At 35.9% G+C, this 20,294-nt stretch overlaps 1 protein-coding gene across 1 annotated transcript in view; it reads left to right on the top strand.

Annotated features, from left to right (window-relative positions):
- The window catches only part of NFXL1 (nuclear transcription factor, X-box binding like 1), a 42,633-nt gene extending 22,339 nt beyond the window's left edge, over positions 1-20,294 (top strand). The window contains exons 17-22 of the mRNA XM_066185704.1: positions 1,602-1,768; positions 2,522-2,591; positions 8,222-8,326; positions 9,593-9,679; positions 12,606-12,659; positions 17,612-20,294. Of these exons, the coding sequence (XP_066041801.1) occupies positions 1,602-1,768; positions 2,522-2,591; positions 8,222-8,326; positions 9,593-9,679; positions 12,606-12,659; positions 17,612-17,785 (657 nt within the window). The 3' untranslated portion in view covers positions 17,786-20,294. The remainder of the gene's footprint in view (positions 1-1,601; positions 1,769-2,521; positions 2,592-8,221; positions 8,327-9,592; positions 9,680-12,605; positions 12,660-17,611) is intronic.

Raw genomic sequence — 20,294 nt, 5'->3', positions numbered from 1 at the left:
TAATAACTGTATATCGTAGCTAACACATCAGTCTGTTTATGATTGTGAAAATTTTGTCTGAGGAGTATGGCTGTTAGTGCAACTGGTGGAACAGAAACTTGCAGCAATAGAGCGACATCAGTTCATAGTGAGAGTGACAGTTGAGCATCCCCAGTTCTGACTATAAGAGGCTGCCTGCCTGCTGCTTCACTTAAGCCAATTAAAATGTGAATGAGTCAGGATTATTCCTAGCTCCATTTTGAATGAGGCAATACATTCTCAGAAAAATGGGAGTCTATGTACCTGCAAAGCACGGGTAAATCTAATTTCTCAATTTTCTTCAATTCTTACAAACTCAAGTTGGTGTTGACCGTTAGAGCTTTTGTTCTCTTGTTTTGGTAGAATAAATGTAGTCAGGGTTGATTAAATTTCTGGCTTACGTATCTGAGTAGTGGTTTTTCTGTCTGGAATTTCAGTTTGTTCTGCATGTTGTGTTAGAAAAATGTTGCAGAAAGGCCAGCTGTTTGCCTTTGCCTACTGTTAAATGTTATATGACAGCTTTCTAAATGGTTTTAGTTGATGTTTTTCTTAGATTTGAATTGTTGTGAGTTAAGATTTGTAAACAATCATTTTACAAAGGTTTCTTTTTAAACTTCAGCAAAAATTGTTCAACTATAGAAGGAGAAGGAAAGGGGACTGGAGAAAAACTATCAAAACCTTAAAATTCTTATGTTGTTACTTTGAACAGCATAAAGTGGAACATTGGTGTTGGAATAGTCCTTTTGGGGAAGCTTTGTGTAGCTTCATTCTTGGATAAATTTGCTTTACTTTGGCTGACTTCTTGGAAACTGAACATTGAATGTGATAGTGAGCCTTAAATATTGTGCTGTGTAGGTTCAGTTGATAAATCATGTCAATCTGTCTGGGTGTATTTGATTGCAGTCTGGAGTTCTGGAAGTGTTGTTAAGAACAGAAGTGAAGCTTTATTTACTGTGCTGTGATGTTCATCACCTTGTGCTAGGGATCATCTCACCTGGAATGAGGGTGACATCACAGCTCTGGTAGACTTGTGCAGTCTGTGGAGTAGAAGCAAGACCTTAGGCATCTCCTAGGATATACCCAGGTTAATAATCCTTTTTGGAAGATTATACAGAATATAATGTGCGTATGGAAATGGAATGACTTAAAGTTTGTTTCTTAAAATCAAGCAAACCAACCCCTCCACCCCTGTGTTAGAGAGTAGCATGAAATGACTCAAGCGTTACAAGAACATGGTGAGTGGGATAAGTTAGTTTTGAATATGTAAACTTATTTTTCTAACAATTTTCCATAGAGAATTAACAAGGGTTATGGTCATTTTCCAAAGCACTGATATTAAGGAGGTTCTTTTATGCCCAGGAGGGAAAATAGAATTCTCTTTGACTGACAAACACTGGCATTTCTGGTTTTTTCTTAAAAGCCATATTTTAATAATTACTCGTGCTTGTGAAATATCTTACTGAACAGCTTGTTTCTCACAGCAAAAGCACCCCAACTCTTTCTTCTATGTAACAGGTCATTAATGACACTTCACAAAACAAATACTTGGCACCTTATTTAGTACTTTGTTTTTATTTTGTTAGGCGGGTCCAGAATGTTCGCAGTGTGAAGAGGAGTGCACCAAGCCGCGGCCAGCTGGCTGTCCTCACCGATGTGTTTTGCCCTGTCATCCTGGAGATTGCCCATCATGTCTCCAGATGCTCAAAACAAAGTGTCACTGCAAACTATCAGTACTGTATATTGAATGCTTGTAAGTGTCAGAACACAGCCCAGATTTTCATTTGAATGCTATTAACTGGAAGTAATTTGAAATGTCTGGGGATGGGAGCTACTCTTATAGCAATTTATAAAATTTCTCTTGATTATGATTTCTAAGATAATTTTTTTATATTTAAATTTTGAAAGTATTTTATTTGGTATTACTGCTAAAATTGCTATAAATGCATGGAGTCTCATGTACAGAAATTGTTTTTATAGTGCAGATAATCCTTTGCATTATGCAAATATAGAAAAAATGTTATGTAGATTCCTATATATGTGTTTCTTTTAGAGTATGTAAAGGAAAATTTTATACAAGTATTAGAATGAACATACTTAGTCTAAAAGTTCTTAGTCTTTGCAGTTTGTCTTTCATTTTCTAGCTGTTTGAATTGAAAAACTGCTTAGTTTTTCATTTGTACACCTTTTTAATAATTTGTGTGTGGATAGACATTAAGCTAGACTTTATGGAATATAAGTTGGAGCTAGGGGATTGTTCTGAAAATACTCATCACATGCAAATATATTTTTCTTCGTTCGTTTTCCTTAAAGTATGTCAAATCCTCTAAATTTGTGTGGGTTTCTTTGTTAAGCAGAGCAGTTTATATTAGTCACACAGGATGAGGACAAATGACTCCACTTTTCTTTACAGTGAAATATACTGAAAATACACCCCTGATTGCATTGACTTTTGTTGTTTTTAAATTGGATTTATTTTAACACAAATACATCTTTCCTTTTACAGAAAACTAACAAGTGCTGATTTAAAAGAAAAAGAGCTGCTTATTTCCTGCAGAAATCAGTGTCCAAAAGAGGTAAGCTGTATTAAGAAAGAAATACTTTGAGTTGTGGGTACGAGGAATTTTGTGAATATAGCCCAAGCAAACTAGAGAAGCTTAGTCTAAATGAATATGTTAAATAATAGATGTGAAGGTCGTTAGTGAACTGTACCTGAAGGACATTTATTAATGTATTGCTGTCAGCTAGGAAGGTTATATTAAAGGAACAGAGGTTTGTCTCCAGGGCACTAATGACTTGAAAGTTTAAGCACACAGATGAGGTTAAATGTGGAAGAGTATTTCCTCTCACATGGTTAAAAACTGGTCCTCAGTTTATATCTCAAAAATGATAGAATGCTGTTTGATTAGGAAAAATGCTGAGATTTGTGCTTGCTATTCTCATCTAAGTGCAGGTTTAGAATCCCTATCTGTGCAATTTGGAGGCTAAGGGATTTTATACTTAATAAATGAGACAAGCCAATAATGCTCTGCTGTGTTAGTGAAATATATATTAAGTAGTGTAAAATGGAAGACAAGCCAGTTAGTGTCTCTGCTGTATCTGGGTACATCTAAGGGTTTGCTGTCAAGAAGAGAAGAATAATACCCTTACTACATGACACTTAGGTTATGAACCACTAGCATGAGTGAAGAAGATTCCTGAGTAATAAACTTTGTGGAACAAGGCAGGAGCTGGTTGGAGAAGCTACCAGATTTTCATCAGAAGCAGCTTAGAAATGTTTCAGGATTTCTCTTGCAGCAGTGTTACCCACAACTGGACATAGTGCAACTTAGGTTCAATAAAATGGAGTATTTTACTGCAGTTGTCATTTTGAGATGTTTTTGGTTAATGGAAATTGCCGTAGACAGTATGCTGCCATATTTGTTTTACAGTTGCTGTGGTACATTTGGGGATAAAGAAAACCAATTATAGTGTCTGGTCCTTTGAAAAAAATGCTACAGAGACTTGAAAAACTTGAGAAGTTTCATGCTTTTCTTTTGGCTAAAGCAGTATAAAACAAAAAAAGTGACTTCCAGCATTGCATAGTACAGCTCACATTTTCTTTCTGCTTTAGGGAGAAGCAGTGTCTTTAATGTTGCCACAGCTGTAATATATGAGATATTTTAATTAAAAAGTTAATTCTCTTGTTTGGTAATAATAATAAGATATCCTGTTGAAGGAAATTTAACTTTTTTATTTTTAATCAGGGTGATTAAATTCTTATGATCATGCTTGCAGATGTTTTGAGACAATTCTTACATAGAAATTTTAAGTCTATCAGCTTTCATTGTTTATGTTTTCGTGTCAGTATGTGTGAATCTGTGTTTAATTCTTTATTCCATGTAGTTAGTATTTTTTGACAAAACAGCCATACTTTGTGGTTTTACTGTGTACTCTACTTTTGTCTTGATGAGAAATATGGGACTCCATTATGATAAATTTCATTTAATGTGATAGTGCAATAGGGACAATTTCACACTTGCCCCTGTACTCAGGACTGGTGAGGCCACATCCAGAATCTTTTTTCAGTTTTGAGCCCCTCACTATGAGAAGGACATTGAGGTGCTGGAACAGGTCCAGAGAAGAGCAACATTGCTGGTGAAGGGTCTGGAGCACAACTCTGATGAGGGGCTGAGGTTGCTGGGGTTGTTTAGCCTGGAGAAAAGGAGGCTCAGGAGGGACCTGATCATGCACTACAACTGCCTGAAAGGAGTTTATGGACAGGTGGGAATTGGTCTAATTTCACACAAGTGACAGTACAAGAGGAAGTGGCTTTGAGTGCCAGTGCAGGTTGAGATTGGGTATTGGGAAAAATGGTCAAGCATTCTACTGTGCCCAGGGAAATGGAAAATGGTGGAGTCATCATCCTTGGAAGTGTTCAAAAAAAGTGTGGATGTGGGACTGAGGCACATGGTTTAGTGGCTAACTTAAAGGACCCGGTGGTCTTTGAAGTCTTTTGCAACCTTAACAGTTCTGTGATTCCATAAATTTTAAAAGTATGCATATCTTTTTGGGTTTTTTAATGCACTGAATTAATTAAGCATTCTGAAAATAAAATCTAATTCTGTAAACACACACTGCAAATGTATGTGGATTGCAAAAATTTAGTTTTGTCTTTGGAAGTGGCAAAGGTCTCTTTTGTATTTAGCTTTTGGGATCGGTGCTCAAAACTGCTATTTTCTTTAGTATCAGGCTATTTTCTTTATTATAAGATGCGTATTAACAGGTTGTGTTTATTACCTTCTCTTGGAGTTCACTTAAGCCTCTATAAGTGTTGACAGAGTTTATCATCACCAGGTATAATGTTAAGATTTAAATGCATTCCCTATGGGAAAAGTATTTGTAGGATATTTTTTGTCTTTTTTTTTTTTCAGAGCTGTGGATTAAATCCCTTCTTTTAATGGCCTTGTCATATCAAACATAAAGCCTGTTCAGTTTGGGCTTTAGTCCAGAAGCTGTTGACAAGAGATTTTGTACAGTAGAAAAGGATCTAAAGAGGGCACACACTTTCTGTTTAAGCACCAAGTAGTTCAGCACTGACACTTAAAAAGAAGTGAAAAAAAATCCTTTCCCATTACATTTTTTAATCCAGCAGAAGCAGCAGAATGATTGCTTTTGTTTTCTGAGATCATGGGGTAGTACTGTCTTGCCATTCATTTCACAGTTTCTCTTGATATTTTTCTTTAGTGTTGGTTTTACAGTGAAAGGATTAAGAAGGAAGTTCCCTGCACAGAGATATAGGACAAGAAAAAAGCTGCCAGGGAAACTAAGTGTGTACATTTGATTTTCAGTATTGGATTAAACATATTCCTGTGCTAAAAATATTTTGGTCTAATGGTATCTAAGAATTTTATTGCAGTAGCACTTCGATTTCAAGGTGAGGGTTACTGTCTTGAATTTCAAGCTCTGAAATGTCAGTTAGAACACTACTGTTTGGGCTTTGACACTATTAATGAAAATGTACCTAATTACTATGGAAGAGTAAGCTGGAAGTAATAGTTCTAGCCATGGCTTGTTCTAGCCAGCATGAGGTGACTTACAGGAGTTATTGTGTATGATGCTCTTCTGTAGGGAGCCAGGAGACAGGCCCTCCTACTGCACAGTGTGCATGCAGTAGCAAATTGGTTTTGCAAAGTTTGTAGTCATTTGTGAAGGGACTTGGCCATTAGACTCCATGTTCTGGCTGGTAGTCTGGCTGGTAGCATACAAGGCTTAGACAAACTTCTCCCCTCATATTTTCAAAATAATCAAAATAATATTTTCATGTCAGGGAAAAATACTTGCTGATGATCAGTTGTGACTGAAAAAAACTAAATTCCCTCTTTGATAAGGTGACCAATTTATCTATTTTTCCCACCAGGTAAATTGAATAGATGAGATCTGCTGCTTAAGGCTTCAGCAGAGTGAGTCAATGCTACTTAATGAGTATCTAGTTCAGATACAGGAGAGGGTTAATACCAGCATGAAGGTGGCTAAAGGAAACAACTGTATTTGATTATCTTTTGAAAAAAAACACCCAACTCCCTTCCTCAAAACAACATCAAAACTAAAGAAAGAGGTGGAGCAAGAGATATTAATAATGAGGAAGATTTCCCAAGGACTGAACTGACACTTAACTTTGCATTGTTTTCAGTAATGACCTTGGCAGCAAAAACATTGTGATTTTCTGATGAAAAGTTGTAGGGTGTTGTCAGTGTATGAGAATTGAGGAGGTGCATCTGTAGAACACATGTATTGGGGTCATGTTATTAAATACAGAAAAAACCCCAAAACAATAAGATCATACATGTGAAGCTTATAATAAGCTCCCAGGAAAGAGCAGATATTCTTATTTTCATAGCATGATTAGCTGGAGAGAAATGCAGTGAGAGCTGAAGATGTTTTGGGGAAGGTACTCTAGTAAGAATGAGATGCAGTTAAAGCATTGTACAAAGTCCTTCTTGCTGAGATGTCAGTTGAAATATTACATGCAGTTCTGGCTATGTATTCAAGAAACATTGGTTGAACATAATTGAAATTTAATTAAGGGAATACTAGGATAATAAAGAGCCTTTTAAGAAAAAAACAGAAATACTTCAATATGAGGATAAGAACTGTGGCTTAGACTAGCTAGAACAAACCTAGGAAACTCAAAAAAAAATCTCCTGGAGCACCCTCATTAGTGAAACAGTAGAATAGGGTTGGAATGGGCGACTGTTTTCAGGGTAAGCTTTCATCCAGTCCTGGAAGGATATATGAGGTACTTGCCTGTAGGAGGACTGGATTTCAGGACTGAACATGCTGTCTTAAAGGTTCCTTCTAGTCCTGTATGAAATATACTGAAAGAGTAACTGAAAAACTGAGCTGAAACCAGGAAGTATCTATAATAGCTTGTGACTGTCATGGACATGAAGATGTGTATATATGTTCCATAATTTTAGTCTGAAACATTAATATTCTGTTCAGGTATGTGTTTCATGATGCTAGCTCAGATGTTGTGCCAGTTCCAATGGACTTCTGAGAATCCAGATTTACTAATCAAAGTGTACCCTGCTGGGTTACTTACTATTTTCATTCTTGTGGATGAAATGATTTAGTATGTATACATTTTGAATTTTGATAAATGTGAAAAATGCATCTTAAAATTGTGTGTTTTACAGCATTTTCCAATTTGTGTTAATCCCTTGATGACAATGAAGAGGTGAAATTTCGGTTTTAATAAAGAACACTGTCTAATGCTATCCTAAGTAATTGGGGATTTTAAAACTGTAGGTAAATTGCTTAGATGTCTTCTGTGAGATTCCACCTTTGGTTATTAACAGTATTGGGTTATGTAATTGAAAATGAAAAATGGTTATTGTGAAGACTTCTTATGAGCATATTAGCAAGGGGGGATGCTTTTAGTCAAGTTCTTAACAATGAAAGAAACATGTTTACTTTCCTGACATATTTTATCTAGTATAATGCTGGGAGCACTGCTACATTCTTATCAGCCAGCATACTTAAATTAGTGACTCAATTCTTAAACAGTAAATGAATGATAATATTTTCTTTGTAAGTTAAAAATTACACTGACATTAAAAATGTCTTTATCTTTCAGATGGCAAAAATGGGATAATATGCCAAATGCAGAAATTTAGGATTTTGTGAAATTATGTTGGACATGATAAGAAATTTTGTGACCTTTATTTGACTTTTGCATAGTTCAGATAATGCTTGAATACAAGATTTCTTCTGCATTATTTTTGCTTCTGATTCTTTCGTCTTCCTTTATTACTCTATCTAATCTACAAGTAACTACAGTACATGTAATTTCAGTTTTCAGGGTTTTTTACTTTATCCATTTATATTCCCCCACCACAGAGATAGATAGGGTGATTATTGTATACATTACTGTGGAAATGACTGTTCTTGAAACATGTGAAAGGAGAAATTGTCTTCTAATCAAGCTGTGCCAGTAAAAGAGAAATCATCCTACAGGAACTGAAAATCAGTAAATAGGAAGCAAGCATTTCCTCCCATGAAAAAAGAAAAGAACAATCAATTATTTCACAAGTTCAAAGACTGATTAACTGAATGAGTTTTCTGTTAAAATGCTATGTCTGAAATAAAAACAATTCATAGGTTCTTGGTAATTTTACAGTGTTTTATTGATGTGGGAGTTTTATTTGTGTTTTGTTCCTTACAGTTGCCCTGTGGTCACCGGTGTAAAGAGATTTGCCATTCAGGTAGCTGTCCTCTTAACTGCAGCCAGAAGGTTAAACTCCGATGTCTCTGTAAGAGACTGAAAAAGGTAAATTTACACGTAGCAGTTTTTGAAGGATGTATATTCTTTGCATGTTCCTGGGCTTTTATGGATGGATTATGTTGATGCTGCAGATTGGAATAGGGCCAGTTACTAAAGCAGAGCTGTAACAATTCACATTGGCTGAAGATTTGGGCTTTTATATCAGAAGAGTCACTGGAGAATATAAAATCTTGTTAATTCAAAAATATGTTAGCTGCCTGACATAAAAACAGCTTTATCTTCATGCACACTTGAATTTTCGTAGTTTTGTGAGAAAAATACTCAGATAACCTGGAGTGATTTGAGAATAAAAATTACATTTTTATGATGAGATTGGGAACATTTACAGAAGCTGTTAGCAGAGATGTTGTGAAACCTGAACTAATGTAATTAATTAAGTTACCTGCAAACCTAAAAGCAAGCATGGGCATCAGCATCCTTGGCTTCTAACACAGCTAAGGACAAAGTAATACAACAAGTTTACTACAGCTATACACTATTATGAGGGGAACAACAGAGATTGATATGAAGTCTTGACAAATACTAATGTTTTAATGAAAAATACCCCTGTGATCTGTCTTAATTAAGGGGTGTTTAAATTACTTTTCTGGACCCAGTTAACTTCTGAACCTTCCAGCTGTTCCCCAGAGTCCTCAGCTTCTCCAAAATATATCTTGTGCATCCAAGAAGTCTTTCAGGTGGGATGCTTAGCAGGAGAAAAGATGACATATATAGAGCAAGTGCTTAAAATTGATCAGCCTCTCCTTTCAGATAAGCACTTCGATGTGGTGGGGTTTTTTGTTTGTTTGTTTTTTTGTTTTTGTTTTTTTTTAATTTCTTCAATACTAGGAGAAGGGGAAAAAATATGATTGAGAATTACTTAATTTCCCCCTCTGTATGACTAGACTTTGTCCTGTAATCTAAGCCAGTTAAGATAATGTATATGAAATTACTGACACTCTGAATGCGAACTCTTTCTGCCAGAGGTTCAGAAGGTTATCTTACTTGTCTAAGGCAAACAAATGAGTAAAGAGGAGAAAAATGGAACTGAACTATTGATTTATTCTTCCTTTCATCTTAGCATATCAGAAAGAAGGAAAAAAGGGACAATTTAATACATAATTACAGGTCGAAATAACATTCGGTCAGCTTTGTTTTATATGTAAAACAAATATTTTACTAAATAAGAAAGCTTTATTATTTTCATAAAGAAGTTGACAACTAAAACCTTATATAGGGAAATGATTATAAAAGACAAATTATACTTAACAGGAAGTCCAGTGCAGCAAGATACAAGAAGGCCAAGTTTCACTGGAATGTGATGCATTATGCAAGGAAATGAAACGGAAAGCACATGAGGTAATGTATCCATTGTAGCTGTAATTTCTTCTCAGAGCTTCAAGAAAAGTAGAAAAAATAACACATCATTTTTTCAGGCAGTACCTGCAGAAATGCAACATAAGTGGATGTGCTGTTGGATTGTAGCTACTTTTTCAGACTTGAATTTATGAATGGTGTTAATTGACTCAAATACTATTTTAAAACCGTATTATGTTATTTTCCTTTTTTTTTTTCTTTAACTGGAACTGATTCTTTCCTCTTTCACTGAGATCAAGTGATGATCAGTGATGATAAAATAGTCATTAGTGCTGTAAGACTAGAGTCAGACTGCTTCACAGGGCATTGTAAGATCTGTCTTTCCTATGTAGGTTTTGCAGCTATCCGTTGTTTAGCTTGTTCAGTGTGGAGTATAATCCTGTCACATGGTATTAGTTATCCTATACTGGAAGAACTGAGACTTTGCAGCAACTGCGGAATACTACTTGGGCTGCTGTTAATGTGACTTTTCCCTTGCTCAGCTGTTTCATGAAGTAAAGAATTTCCTGTGTGCTGTCATACAGAGAGACAGGATATGGTACTTGCTGTTACAAACCTTTAATAAAAACATACACAAAAAGAATTGATGCATAAGTTGCTTGGGTTTTATCAGGTAAGTATTAGATGTGATAAATGTACAACCCAAGAATTCAGTGGGTAAAGCTGATAAGTCAGCATCTCCTCAGATTTTCAGGATTGATTGACGAGTTCTAACAAGTACCACACTGACCAAATCCTGCAACTTTGCAAGCCGGTTGAATGCTAAAACTCTTGGGGGATATACCTTTAGGGAATCCCAACCATGACAAACAGTTCCAGTAAGAATGTGAAGATAAGTTCATAGTATGTGGAGTCCCCTCCCTAAATGAAGGTGAACTCAACAGTAAGACTGCATGAGCTGAGACCCAGCAGTATGTCTCAGTGTGGCGCAGTGTCAGTGCTCTTTGACTGGAGCAGATACTACTACCCATTTCTTGCCCCGATGTTGGAATCCAGAGGGAGAAATGGTCTAATGCAGTGAGCAAATGGCTACAAGTTTCTGCTGTAAGCAATGCCACAGACATACTGGATGACACAACCTAGCCATGTGTACCTTCTTCTCAGAAGAATGTGTACTTACTTGTTTTGGGGTTTTTATATAAAGTGATAAAGTTGTATTTAAATTCTTTCTAGGTACCTTTTTTGTAGCCTGTGTTGACTTACTGTGCAGATGACATACTAGAATCAACTCCTATTATAGGCACATGATGAAAGTGGTTTATTTATGTCTTATTACTGTTTAATGTGTCCAGACTGGAAAAAAAAAAACTTGTTGAAAACTGCAGGCGTTAACAAAGATAAATCAGTTTGCACATTTGTAAAGCATCCAATTATTTCTAAAACCTAAGTGCATTAATTCTTAATGAAACTTTTCATGTCTAGCACCTCTTATTCACTGGGTGCCTAGGAATTAAATGTGTCTTTTACTGTATATTTAATTGAAGAAACAGTCCTAGAAATGCTTTTCCATGCTGTGATTATAATAGTTAAGGTTCCCTTTATCTGTGTACATTATACCTGTGTATGTTATACAAATGTGACCACACCAGTGTAAAAAGAAGTTTTTCTGTTGCTCTTTTCCACATTTGAAGGTCACTTTTTCCTTTGTAGCTGAAGTTTTGCCATTAGATGGCAGTGAAAAATGAGGGGGCTCGTTTGTTGCACGCCAGACTTTCAGATTTCAGATGTTCATGCCTGAAAAGGTTCTTTACACACATTTCTAAAGAGACTCTGCCATTGTATCTAGATTAATGAAATTCTCAGTAGTGCTTTTATTTGATATAAGGTTTAGTAAAACAAAAATTTGTCTGGAAACCTGCAAATAGGACTGTTCTTTTGGCCCAGCCCCCAGCGCCTGCTGTTTGAGCTACATGGTGCTGAAGCATAAGTTAGTGTGCTTTCTCCTTAGTCAACAAAAGCTCTTGAATTGGAATTTATTTGTAACCAATTCTACCTGTGCAAACAGTATTCAGTAAACTATTTTCATTGTTAGTATGCAAATCATCCAGCTACTAGGACCAAGATTGTTTTCAATTCAAGTTATTAATAGGTTTTTACATCTAACTTTTATAAGGTAGTGAATGATTCAGTGACTGCAATGCTAAAAGCCTAAACCAAGGTATAAAAAAGGGAGATATATAAACTTCTCCCATGTAGTCTTTCTGTGGGAACTTAAGAGGGTGAGATGATGTCTTTCTGTCTAATGATCTTTGTTGGATTTATCTCCTATTCGCATGCCTGGTTGTTTTTCAGTTGACATAAACTTTTGGCATCTGCAAATGTTCTGTAGCACTGAAATTCTAGATTTAGCCAAATACTCTGTGGGAGTCGAATACTTTCCTCTACTGTGAGCCAACCTCCTGGTAAATTAATTTTATGCCTTTGCATTATGAAAAATAATTATTGATGTTTTATCCCTGTTTGGCATCTGCAATTCTCCAGGATTTGGTGTCGTGTTAGTTACCTGATGAATCCTAGTTATGCATCTCTTCAGATGGATGCCACTCCATCCTGTTGTCTTTTGTATATGTTCAGGTTTCATATTTATTTGTGTAGGACCAAAATGTAGGTGCTAAGATTCAAGTGTGTGGCATCTTTACATATTGAAAAATTTTTATGCACCATTTTTTTCTTAATGCTTTCTAGCATTTAATTTTCTTTCTGGAACACTGTAAAATATGTCTATAGAATTATCAATTGTAACTTCCATGACTCCTTTTTATATGGCTTTTGGCTGGCAGAGCGCACATGATGGAAAATTTGCAGACACTTGCTGAGAACCATTCTATAGGACTAATTATGACTCCTTAAGAAAATAGGTTTAGCTGCTGTTTACAACAGTTTATTATAACTTTGTGTATCTGGACAGATAAAAGAAGCAGAAGCCAGAGCTGCTCTTGAAGAGGAGAAGCGAAGACAACAGGTATTAGCCTTTCTTCTTCTTCGTCCACATCATCATCACCTTGTTCTTGTTAGTAAATAATGTAATTTACATGCAATTAAAGATGTATAGTTTTTAATGTGATATGCACAGTCATTCCTGTCAGCTGTTACTATACTCTGTGGTAAATTATTTACAGTGGTTGAGGCCACATCTTCCCAAACAATTTTCATAATTTTGTGCAAAATGTTAACTTTGTATTACTATAACTTTGTATAATGTAAGTTACTTTTAAAATACTGAGTATGCTTTATTTTTATACAACACTTTATACAGCATAAACACTGCAGAATACTGAATAGCCTCTGCAAGGTTTAAATATTGGGTGAAGCTCCCCTTCTCCCTCCTATCATGAAAGGACAAGGACAGCTAGATGAGTCTTTGTCCTTCAAGGACTCTGGGGTGGGGGAATGTGTATTTACTGTAATTGCTGTTGGTGGTGAGGGTATGTGGTTGGCATTGTAATCCACAAAACTGCTGTGCCAGCCGCCTGGAGGTGCTGATACTAATCACATTCAGGCAAACACTGTAAGCTCAGTTGGTGGTGATGGCTAGGTCGGGTTTGTCATCTGGAGTCGGCGTGCCTTCCAGCCAGTTCATGCATGTGTGCCTGTGCCGGAGTGAGCATTTGACACCAAATCCTATTCCATGTCCAGTGTGTGTGCTTTCTGACACCTTTTACTCAACTGCCACAGCATCTGTGTATTCAGCTTACACGTGTGTTTTTACTTGCATGTCATGTTCTGTTTTAATCAGGGATAAGTGGCTTGCACCCTTCTTGAAAGGGGGCAAGGGAGGCTTACAGAGCTGATCCACTTGTGCCATTTCCCCAGTCTCATTAGGATAGACAGTTTCTCTGTGGGTCACAACTTCTGTTATACACACTTGGTAATCTAAGCTGTTAATGAAAATGTTACATCTAAAATGCTCTGGCAAGGCTTGTTTTTGTTTGTCAGAGGGGAACCTTGTCTGCTTATCCTGCAAGAAAAGCATGGTTATGTATCTATTGTCCAGAGCACCAGACACTGTTTTGCAATCATCCTGTAATGTTTATTGCAACATTTAATTCTCTGGTGTCTACAGTATTGAGCACATACTCTCTCATGTAACTCCTAGACAGTTCATCTAATTCTTGTTCTCTTAGCTGACCCTGGAAATGTTCCTTCTGGCATATAGGTCAGGAAGTGTAACTTACATACAAGATGTCTGAAACAAATTGGGCAGAGGAAATCTGTAGGTGTTAGTTCTACAAGCTGTGCTAATGGGCATTTAAACATGTAAAGAACACACTGAGAGTGCTAGAGTTGGAAGGCCAAAGTTGCTGGTGTTTGTCTTGCACTGGGTGTTTTCATGCGTTCCAGAAGGCATCCCACCCAAATACTAATGATTTCTGCTGAAAATCACTTAAATTATAGTCCCTCTAGTAAAGTCTTAGTAAAGAGGTTCCTCTGAAACAGTGGCAGATTCACTGTACCAACAGTGTGCTGGATTTTGGCTAGGCTCTTCAGCAGTGATTGTTCCTCTCTGCAGTCACACCACCATTGCTTTCTACTTGTACTTTCTCTGAAGTCTCACAGTTCCAGTAGTAACTTTATGCAATACATGGCAACTGCACGTGTTTTGTGATGGATGCTACTTCAGGGCTAGAAAACTTCACCTATACATAATGAACCCTATTAAAAAGTTAATTAAGAGTTGTTAGTTATTTAGTGCATTAGGAAGCAATAGAACAAAAACAGTAAAAAAAAAAAAAAGGACAAAACAAATTATAAAAAAAGGGACAGCTGTACCTAATAAATAGGCTCTAGAACTGCATACCAGTACTAACCTCAACTACTGCAGCCTTTTTATGTAACATTGGTTCCCATCCAGGTAGAATTCATAATCTGCCATCTGTTGATGGAAATTGGAGGACATCACTGTCGTAGGGTGTTGGGTCATATTAAGAGAATATTTTTGAGTGTACTCCCTTCTGACAAAAGTTTGTGCCTTCTACCACCTTCCTCAATGTCATTAGCACATTTTTGTAGTGACTGTTCATCTATTAGTCACAGTTTCTTAAACCTATTTTGATTAATACTTCATTAAGTGTTTTATATAAAAATTAGTGCTCTAGTAAGTCTGTGCATTTATATTTTGGTATTTGCTATATTTGGTAGCAACTTTTGTTAATACCATTTACAGATGGAATCACTTGTTTCTTAGTGGAAGAGATGGCTTGGCTAGGCTTCTTGTCATGGCCCTAGCAGCCAAACATTCCCTCTGCTTCTAATTCAGAGGCACCCTGTGAGGCCAGGGTTTTCACAATTGCTAGAGGTGGAAAAAAGATCAGTGCTTTGATTACTTAACAAGTCAGACCAAGCTCTCTCTGTCCCTCTCCATTGTAAATGATTTGGGTAAGTTTTCAAGCTAACTGTTGAGAGTTTCAATACTGGAAGTTAGGGTCTTGAACCTGAAGTGTAATTTACTGAGTTGTGTGAAAGATTTCGTTTCCCTTTTTTATGTACAAAGAAAATTTTTTAACAGATCCTTAGAAGTTAGAAAGTCGGGTTTCCCCCTACTCTATTAATAAAAATATATCCTCACTTTCAGAAAATACACTTTGTCACTGTTATTTGCATTAATTTAGCTATGTTTTCCAATGGGAATGCTACTCCTTTCAGTGCAGGAGGAATATAGTGAATATCACATGAAAGAACAAACTCCAGTGCCTGAGCAGCACTGAACTAGATGTTTTGAGTATACAGTTTAAATAAATACATTTCATATTATTTCTATTATGTTTGTATACAAAGAAGTTAGGTTCTTATCTAAATAAAAACCCTAGGCTTGTTTAACTTGAAAAATTAAGCTTGTTTGAAGACTGAGCACAACTATTACTTCAGAGGTCATTAAGGTGACACTTCGGGAATGTGATAGTTACACAAAAATAGTAGGTAGCTTTTCAAGGGTAGTGATGCCTTCACTCTCATACTCTGTGTCTACAAATCTTTTTTCATTCTGTGTTTTGGTTTTTATTTTCTTAATTATATATTTATTTTTAGACAGGTTTTTGTAGAGTTCACTAGGAAAGCAATTTAATATATATTACATAATTTTGTTTGAGCTCTATATTTTAACTATTGCAATTCATAGAGCTTTCTGCTTTTAAAATGTACTGATCACTATTGTATAGTAACTGTAGAAGCCCCAAATTTTACTTATGTGTCTGTCTAATGTTGTCTATAAAACCATAAGAACTCTGCCCTTGCCTCCAGATTTTGGATTTTGAAAAACTGTTTCATTAAAATACTTTGCTTTTCTAAGGGAGGATTAGCTAGTTGAGAGTAATCTTGTTTCAAATAGGCTGTGACTTTGTCTGAACTCTTCTCCCATATCATCAGAGAAGTGCCAACAATTTCTGTCTTTATTAGGTACAAAGGAATAGACATCAAAATAGGTCCCTTTCTCCTGCTAACAGAGGTATCTGGCACAGGAAGGGAAGAGCTGCTTTGTGAAACTTTGACAAGTATTTGCTGTCAGTGGAGGAAGACCAGACATCAGGAAACCTTGAGTTCTGAGGGAAAATTTTATTTACTGAACTACTACTCTGTCCATTTCCCAAAACAGTCTTTTTCTTGGGTTTTTTTTTTTTTTTTTTTTTTTTTTTTTTTTTTTTTAAATGTACCTACTGTATTGTCTTTAGTCTCTCTTCCTGGCAGCACTGCAGTCATAGTCTCATAGATTTATTTCCTCTCATGGCCAGGCTTTGTCTCTGTTCACTGTCCATGATTCCTCTGCTTCAGCTCAGTCTTGTGCCTTTTGCCCAGCCAGTCCCGGCTTGCTGCGCTCTGCTACTCTCATCTCTTTTCCCTTTCACTCTATTGGCTTTCTCTGCTCCCTGGTGCCTTGTCCTATGTTTTCTCTAGCAGCTAACAACTTGACCAAAAATCCAGGTAATCATCAGACTTTTTCTGATTGTAGTTTGTCTGAGTTCTTTAGAGTATCTCTTCTAATTTTCCTAGCAACTAGATGCCTTCTCATTGGAGCCTCATCCTAGTCTTCACTCTTTATTCTAGGCTGCCTAATTTCAGTTTTATTTCAGCTTTGTACACTCACATGAGTTTTTTCTGTATTCTCTTGATGCTCTTTTAAAAAAACATGGAGGAGGATGAAGAACAGGGATCAGAGACCCTATTGTTTATTCCTGACAGGACCCTGAAACTGCCCTTCTTGTTGGAAGCCTGGCATTCTTACTTTTGCAATTGTTTTGCTCCATTTCTGGGACTATAGGCATGTGCTTCCTACTGGAGGATATTATATACCCTCTTACAGTCATCTGAGTGATTAAATGTTCAAGTTATAACACTTAACAAATAGAATATTTTTGTGCGTAGGTAAGATTATAGCAATTAATATAAAATTCAGTGAGCATGCAAATATAAAGAATTGAGGTAAATAGCATAGATTTTGTTACTTATGTTTTTATGAATTTATTTTTGGCAGAGTGCATTTTTATTATGAGGCGATGCCTTGAAGTTTTCATAAAACTTATTTTATAAGTTGTCTTTATAAAAGTTAGTAAAATAGCTTAAATGCAAGTGTGTTTTTTAATAGGAAATAAAATGTATTTTTAACATATTTCATAGAAATAACAATCTTACTTTAGCTTAATGTATTCAGCCTGAGTTAAAAAACTGAGCATGTAGAACTTCAGCTGGCTACATTTTTGGCAATGTTTTTATAGGAAACTAAACAATAGTTTTATACTTGAAAGCAACGTGCTTTGTACCTGTGGGATGTGGTGCTACCATCTTATCTCTGAGATGTGTACCTTCCATTGGCTGACAGTTACTTCTATTAAATGTTATTTGGTAATGTTACTTTAAACTTTCACATTTCCTTGTTTTTAATTCTGACACCAATGTCAATTACCTGTGATTCTCTTTACTTAGGCTGAACTGGAGGCTTTTGAAAACAGATTAAAAGGGCGAAGAAAGAATAAGAGAAGAAAGGACGAGGTAGAAGTTGAACAATCATCATGGCAAAAGTACAAGAACCTCATTATGCTGCCAGTGTTCGGAGTTGCTGTTGTGATGGTTGCATGGCTCATGGTCTACAATGACTGAAAACAACTCAATATTTAATATACCTCAGTTGAACTTTAGGTAGCTGTTATTCCTAGAATGTTAGTCTGTGTGTAAGAGAATTTAAGCATAGATTATGTATGTATGCTATTTGCTAAGAAAAATGCAGAGGAGGGAAGAAATGTCACCTTTTGTGTTATTACATACACAGCACAAAACTGAACTCAGACACTGAAAGTAGTAATAGATTCTAGTCTACACTGAAGTGCTGACAGTTTGTTAACATCTCTTCTATTGCTAATGTTATTTTTTCTTGTCTCCATTTCATAATATTAAGAATAGCTTAGTATAAAATGCTTTATCGAATATATGTTTCCTGTAAAATCAGCTTAGTGGTTTATTGAAGGTTAGTGTTCTTATGCTAATCTTTATGTTGCATCACACAATTTCTGTGCTTCACACCAGTTTTAATTATGACAACTAACAGGGAACCTTGGGTCACTTAGGCTTGAATATTCTGGGTCCTTGTTCAGAGCTTTGTTCAGATAAAAGAAATGTGAACTGTCTTTCAATTCAACTATATCACAAATAAAACAGTGCCCCCCTCCCCAAACAAACTGTGGGATTTGCTTTTTCCTTGTTTCGCTCCACCCCTTCCCACAATTGTTTCTTCAAAATTGAAGTAACTGAAAAGTTCCTGTAGTGGACAGACACACATGCTGCACATGGATGTGAAGAAGTTTCAGGGTACAGAGGTGCATTCTCACTGTTGCCCCAGTTGCCAGCAGCAGAAAAACAATTTAAAATGAAGCTTAAGAGTATCAATGGATTATTCGTATGGGTAAATGTCAGTTGGGTATTTGCATAGGTGTGCAAAGCTGTAGTTGGATAGTGTTCCAATACAATTATATGATGTTCTGAAGCCATCTGGATGGTGCTTGGTAGTCACATTTAAACCATCTAGCTAAACCTCTAAATGTTTAAATATTTTCTTACTGACAGTTTTGAATACCTTGCTTTAGGTTATCAGTATTGGTCGGTAGAACAGGAAGGTTTTTATCTGGCTTCAGGATTATCAGAGATGCTGTGTAGTCTCAGCTGAGAGACTGGAAGTTAAATTCAGAAATGGGGAAATCAGAAAACTGGATTTTTAAACCTCTGCTAGAAACCTTTTGCTGATACTTGAGCATTGCAAAGTCATTATAAGCTCCTGCAAAAAATGAATTGCATAGCCAACAGGTATTAGCATTACACCCTTGTAATTCAGGCATATAATTTCACCACAAATCCTGGAAAAGCAGTGGGACCATTTCTTTGAGTTAGTAGAAAATGTTGCAGTTTACTTGAAAGCTCTTCTGGTTGTTTTTGACTTACTTGTAAAGGGACCTATTATTAATTTGAACAGATATCCAATTGTAATTCTGATTCAGCAGCAAGAAAATAAAATAGAAAAGCTGCAAAAAGGAAGAAACTTTTGATTACATAGGTTAAGAAAACTGGGATAAAATCAGTGTCTTTTTAATTTTTCACCAAAGTTTGGTGAATGAGGAGAAAGATGGGGAAAACTTGGCAATATTTAGCATGGATTGATGCTATTGTATAGTACTTTTTTTTTTTTAATTGACATTTTAGAGATGCATATTAGTTATGTGTCAGACCATTAGTATTTAAAGTTGTAGAATTAATTGAAATTACACTATGCAAAGTTGTATCTCCATTGAATTTCTTATTGTCTAGCATAAAAAGTAAATGATGTTTCAGATTGTTGCTTTAACTTTTTTTTCTATTATATTAGTGCCTGGAAGATAATTCCAGATATAACTATGTTTTCTTTAACGGAGTGAGGTGATACTTTTGTGTGACTGCATATGTCATTAACTCTACTGTCACAAAGGGAAAAGGAGAGATAATTTTGTTCAGATGGAGTAAAATGTGATGGGTTATCCAGAAGTACAAAAAGATACTTTTCTGGCTTAAATATGGAAATCAACATGAATGAGAACGCTGTGGAAACAGCTTTTATCTTGCCGTGACTATCAGTAAATTTTCTACTTACTTCTAGCTATAAAAGAAGTACAGTGGAAAGTTTATCCTTGCTTCTACTTCTACAGCAAAGAGAAGAAACCTCTCTCTAGTGAGTTACTCTAATTAACTGCACTTGTTACATGTTTGAAGAAGTTCTTAGATTCTTTTCTGCATATTTGTGGGAAATACTGGAGAGGACAAGGTTTCTCACTGATCATTTTCATTAAAGATTGCCATGCTTTTTTACTATACAAATTCATTCTGTTCACACAAAGGTACGTATGAGTGGGCACATTCCCTTTCTTAAAGGATTTGTATCTCTTCTGAACCTTGCATATGCAAGGCATACCTATTTTTGAAATTTTATTCAAAATAGTTCTGTATATCTTATCCAACCATCTGAGTCATTTGCACTCTGTTGGTCTGCCTGCTGAACCAGATATTTATTTCTTGGCATAAAAAAAAGTGTGGGGGTTCGAGCAATCTGCAGTTTAATAAATCACTAGGTTTTTGTTTCTTTAAAATA

This window comes from Chamaea fasciata, unplaced genomic scaffold, assembly GCF_029207755.1.
Source record: "Chamaea fasciata isolate MVZ Bird 193981 ecotype frontalis unplaced genomic scaffold, bChaFas1.0.hap1 SCAF_6, whole genome shotgun sequence".
Taxonomy (NCBI): domain Eukaryota; kingdom Metazoa; phylum Chordata; class Aves; order Passeriformes; family Sylviidae; genus Chamaea; species Chamaea fasciata.
This window is presented reverse-complemented; position numbering and strand designations above follow the sequence as displayed.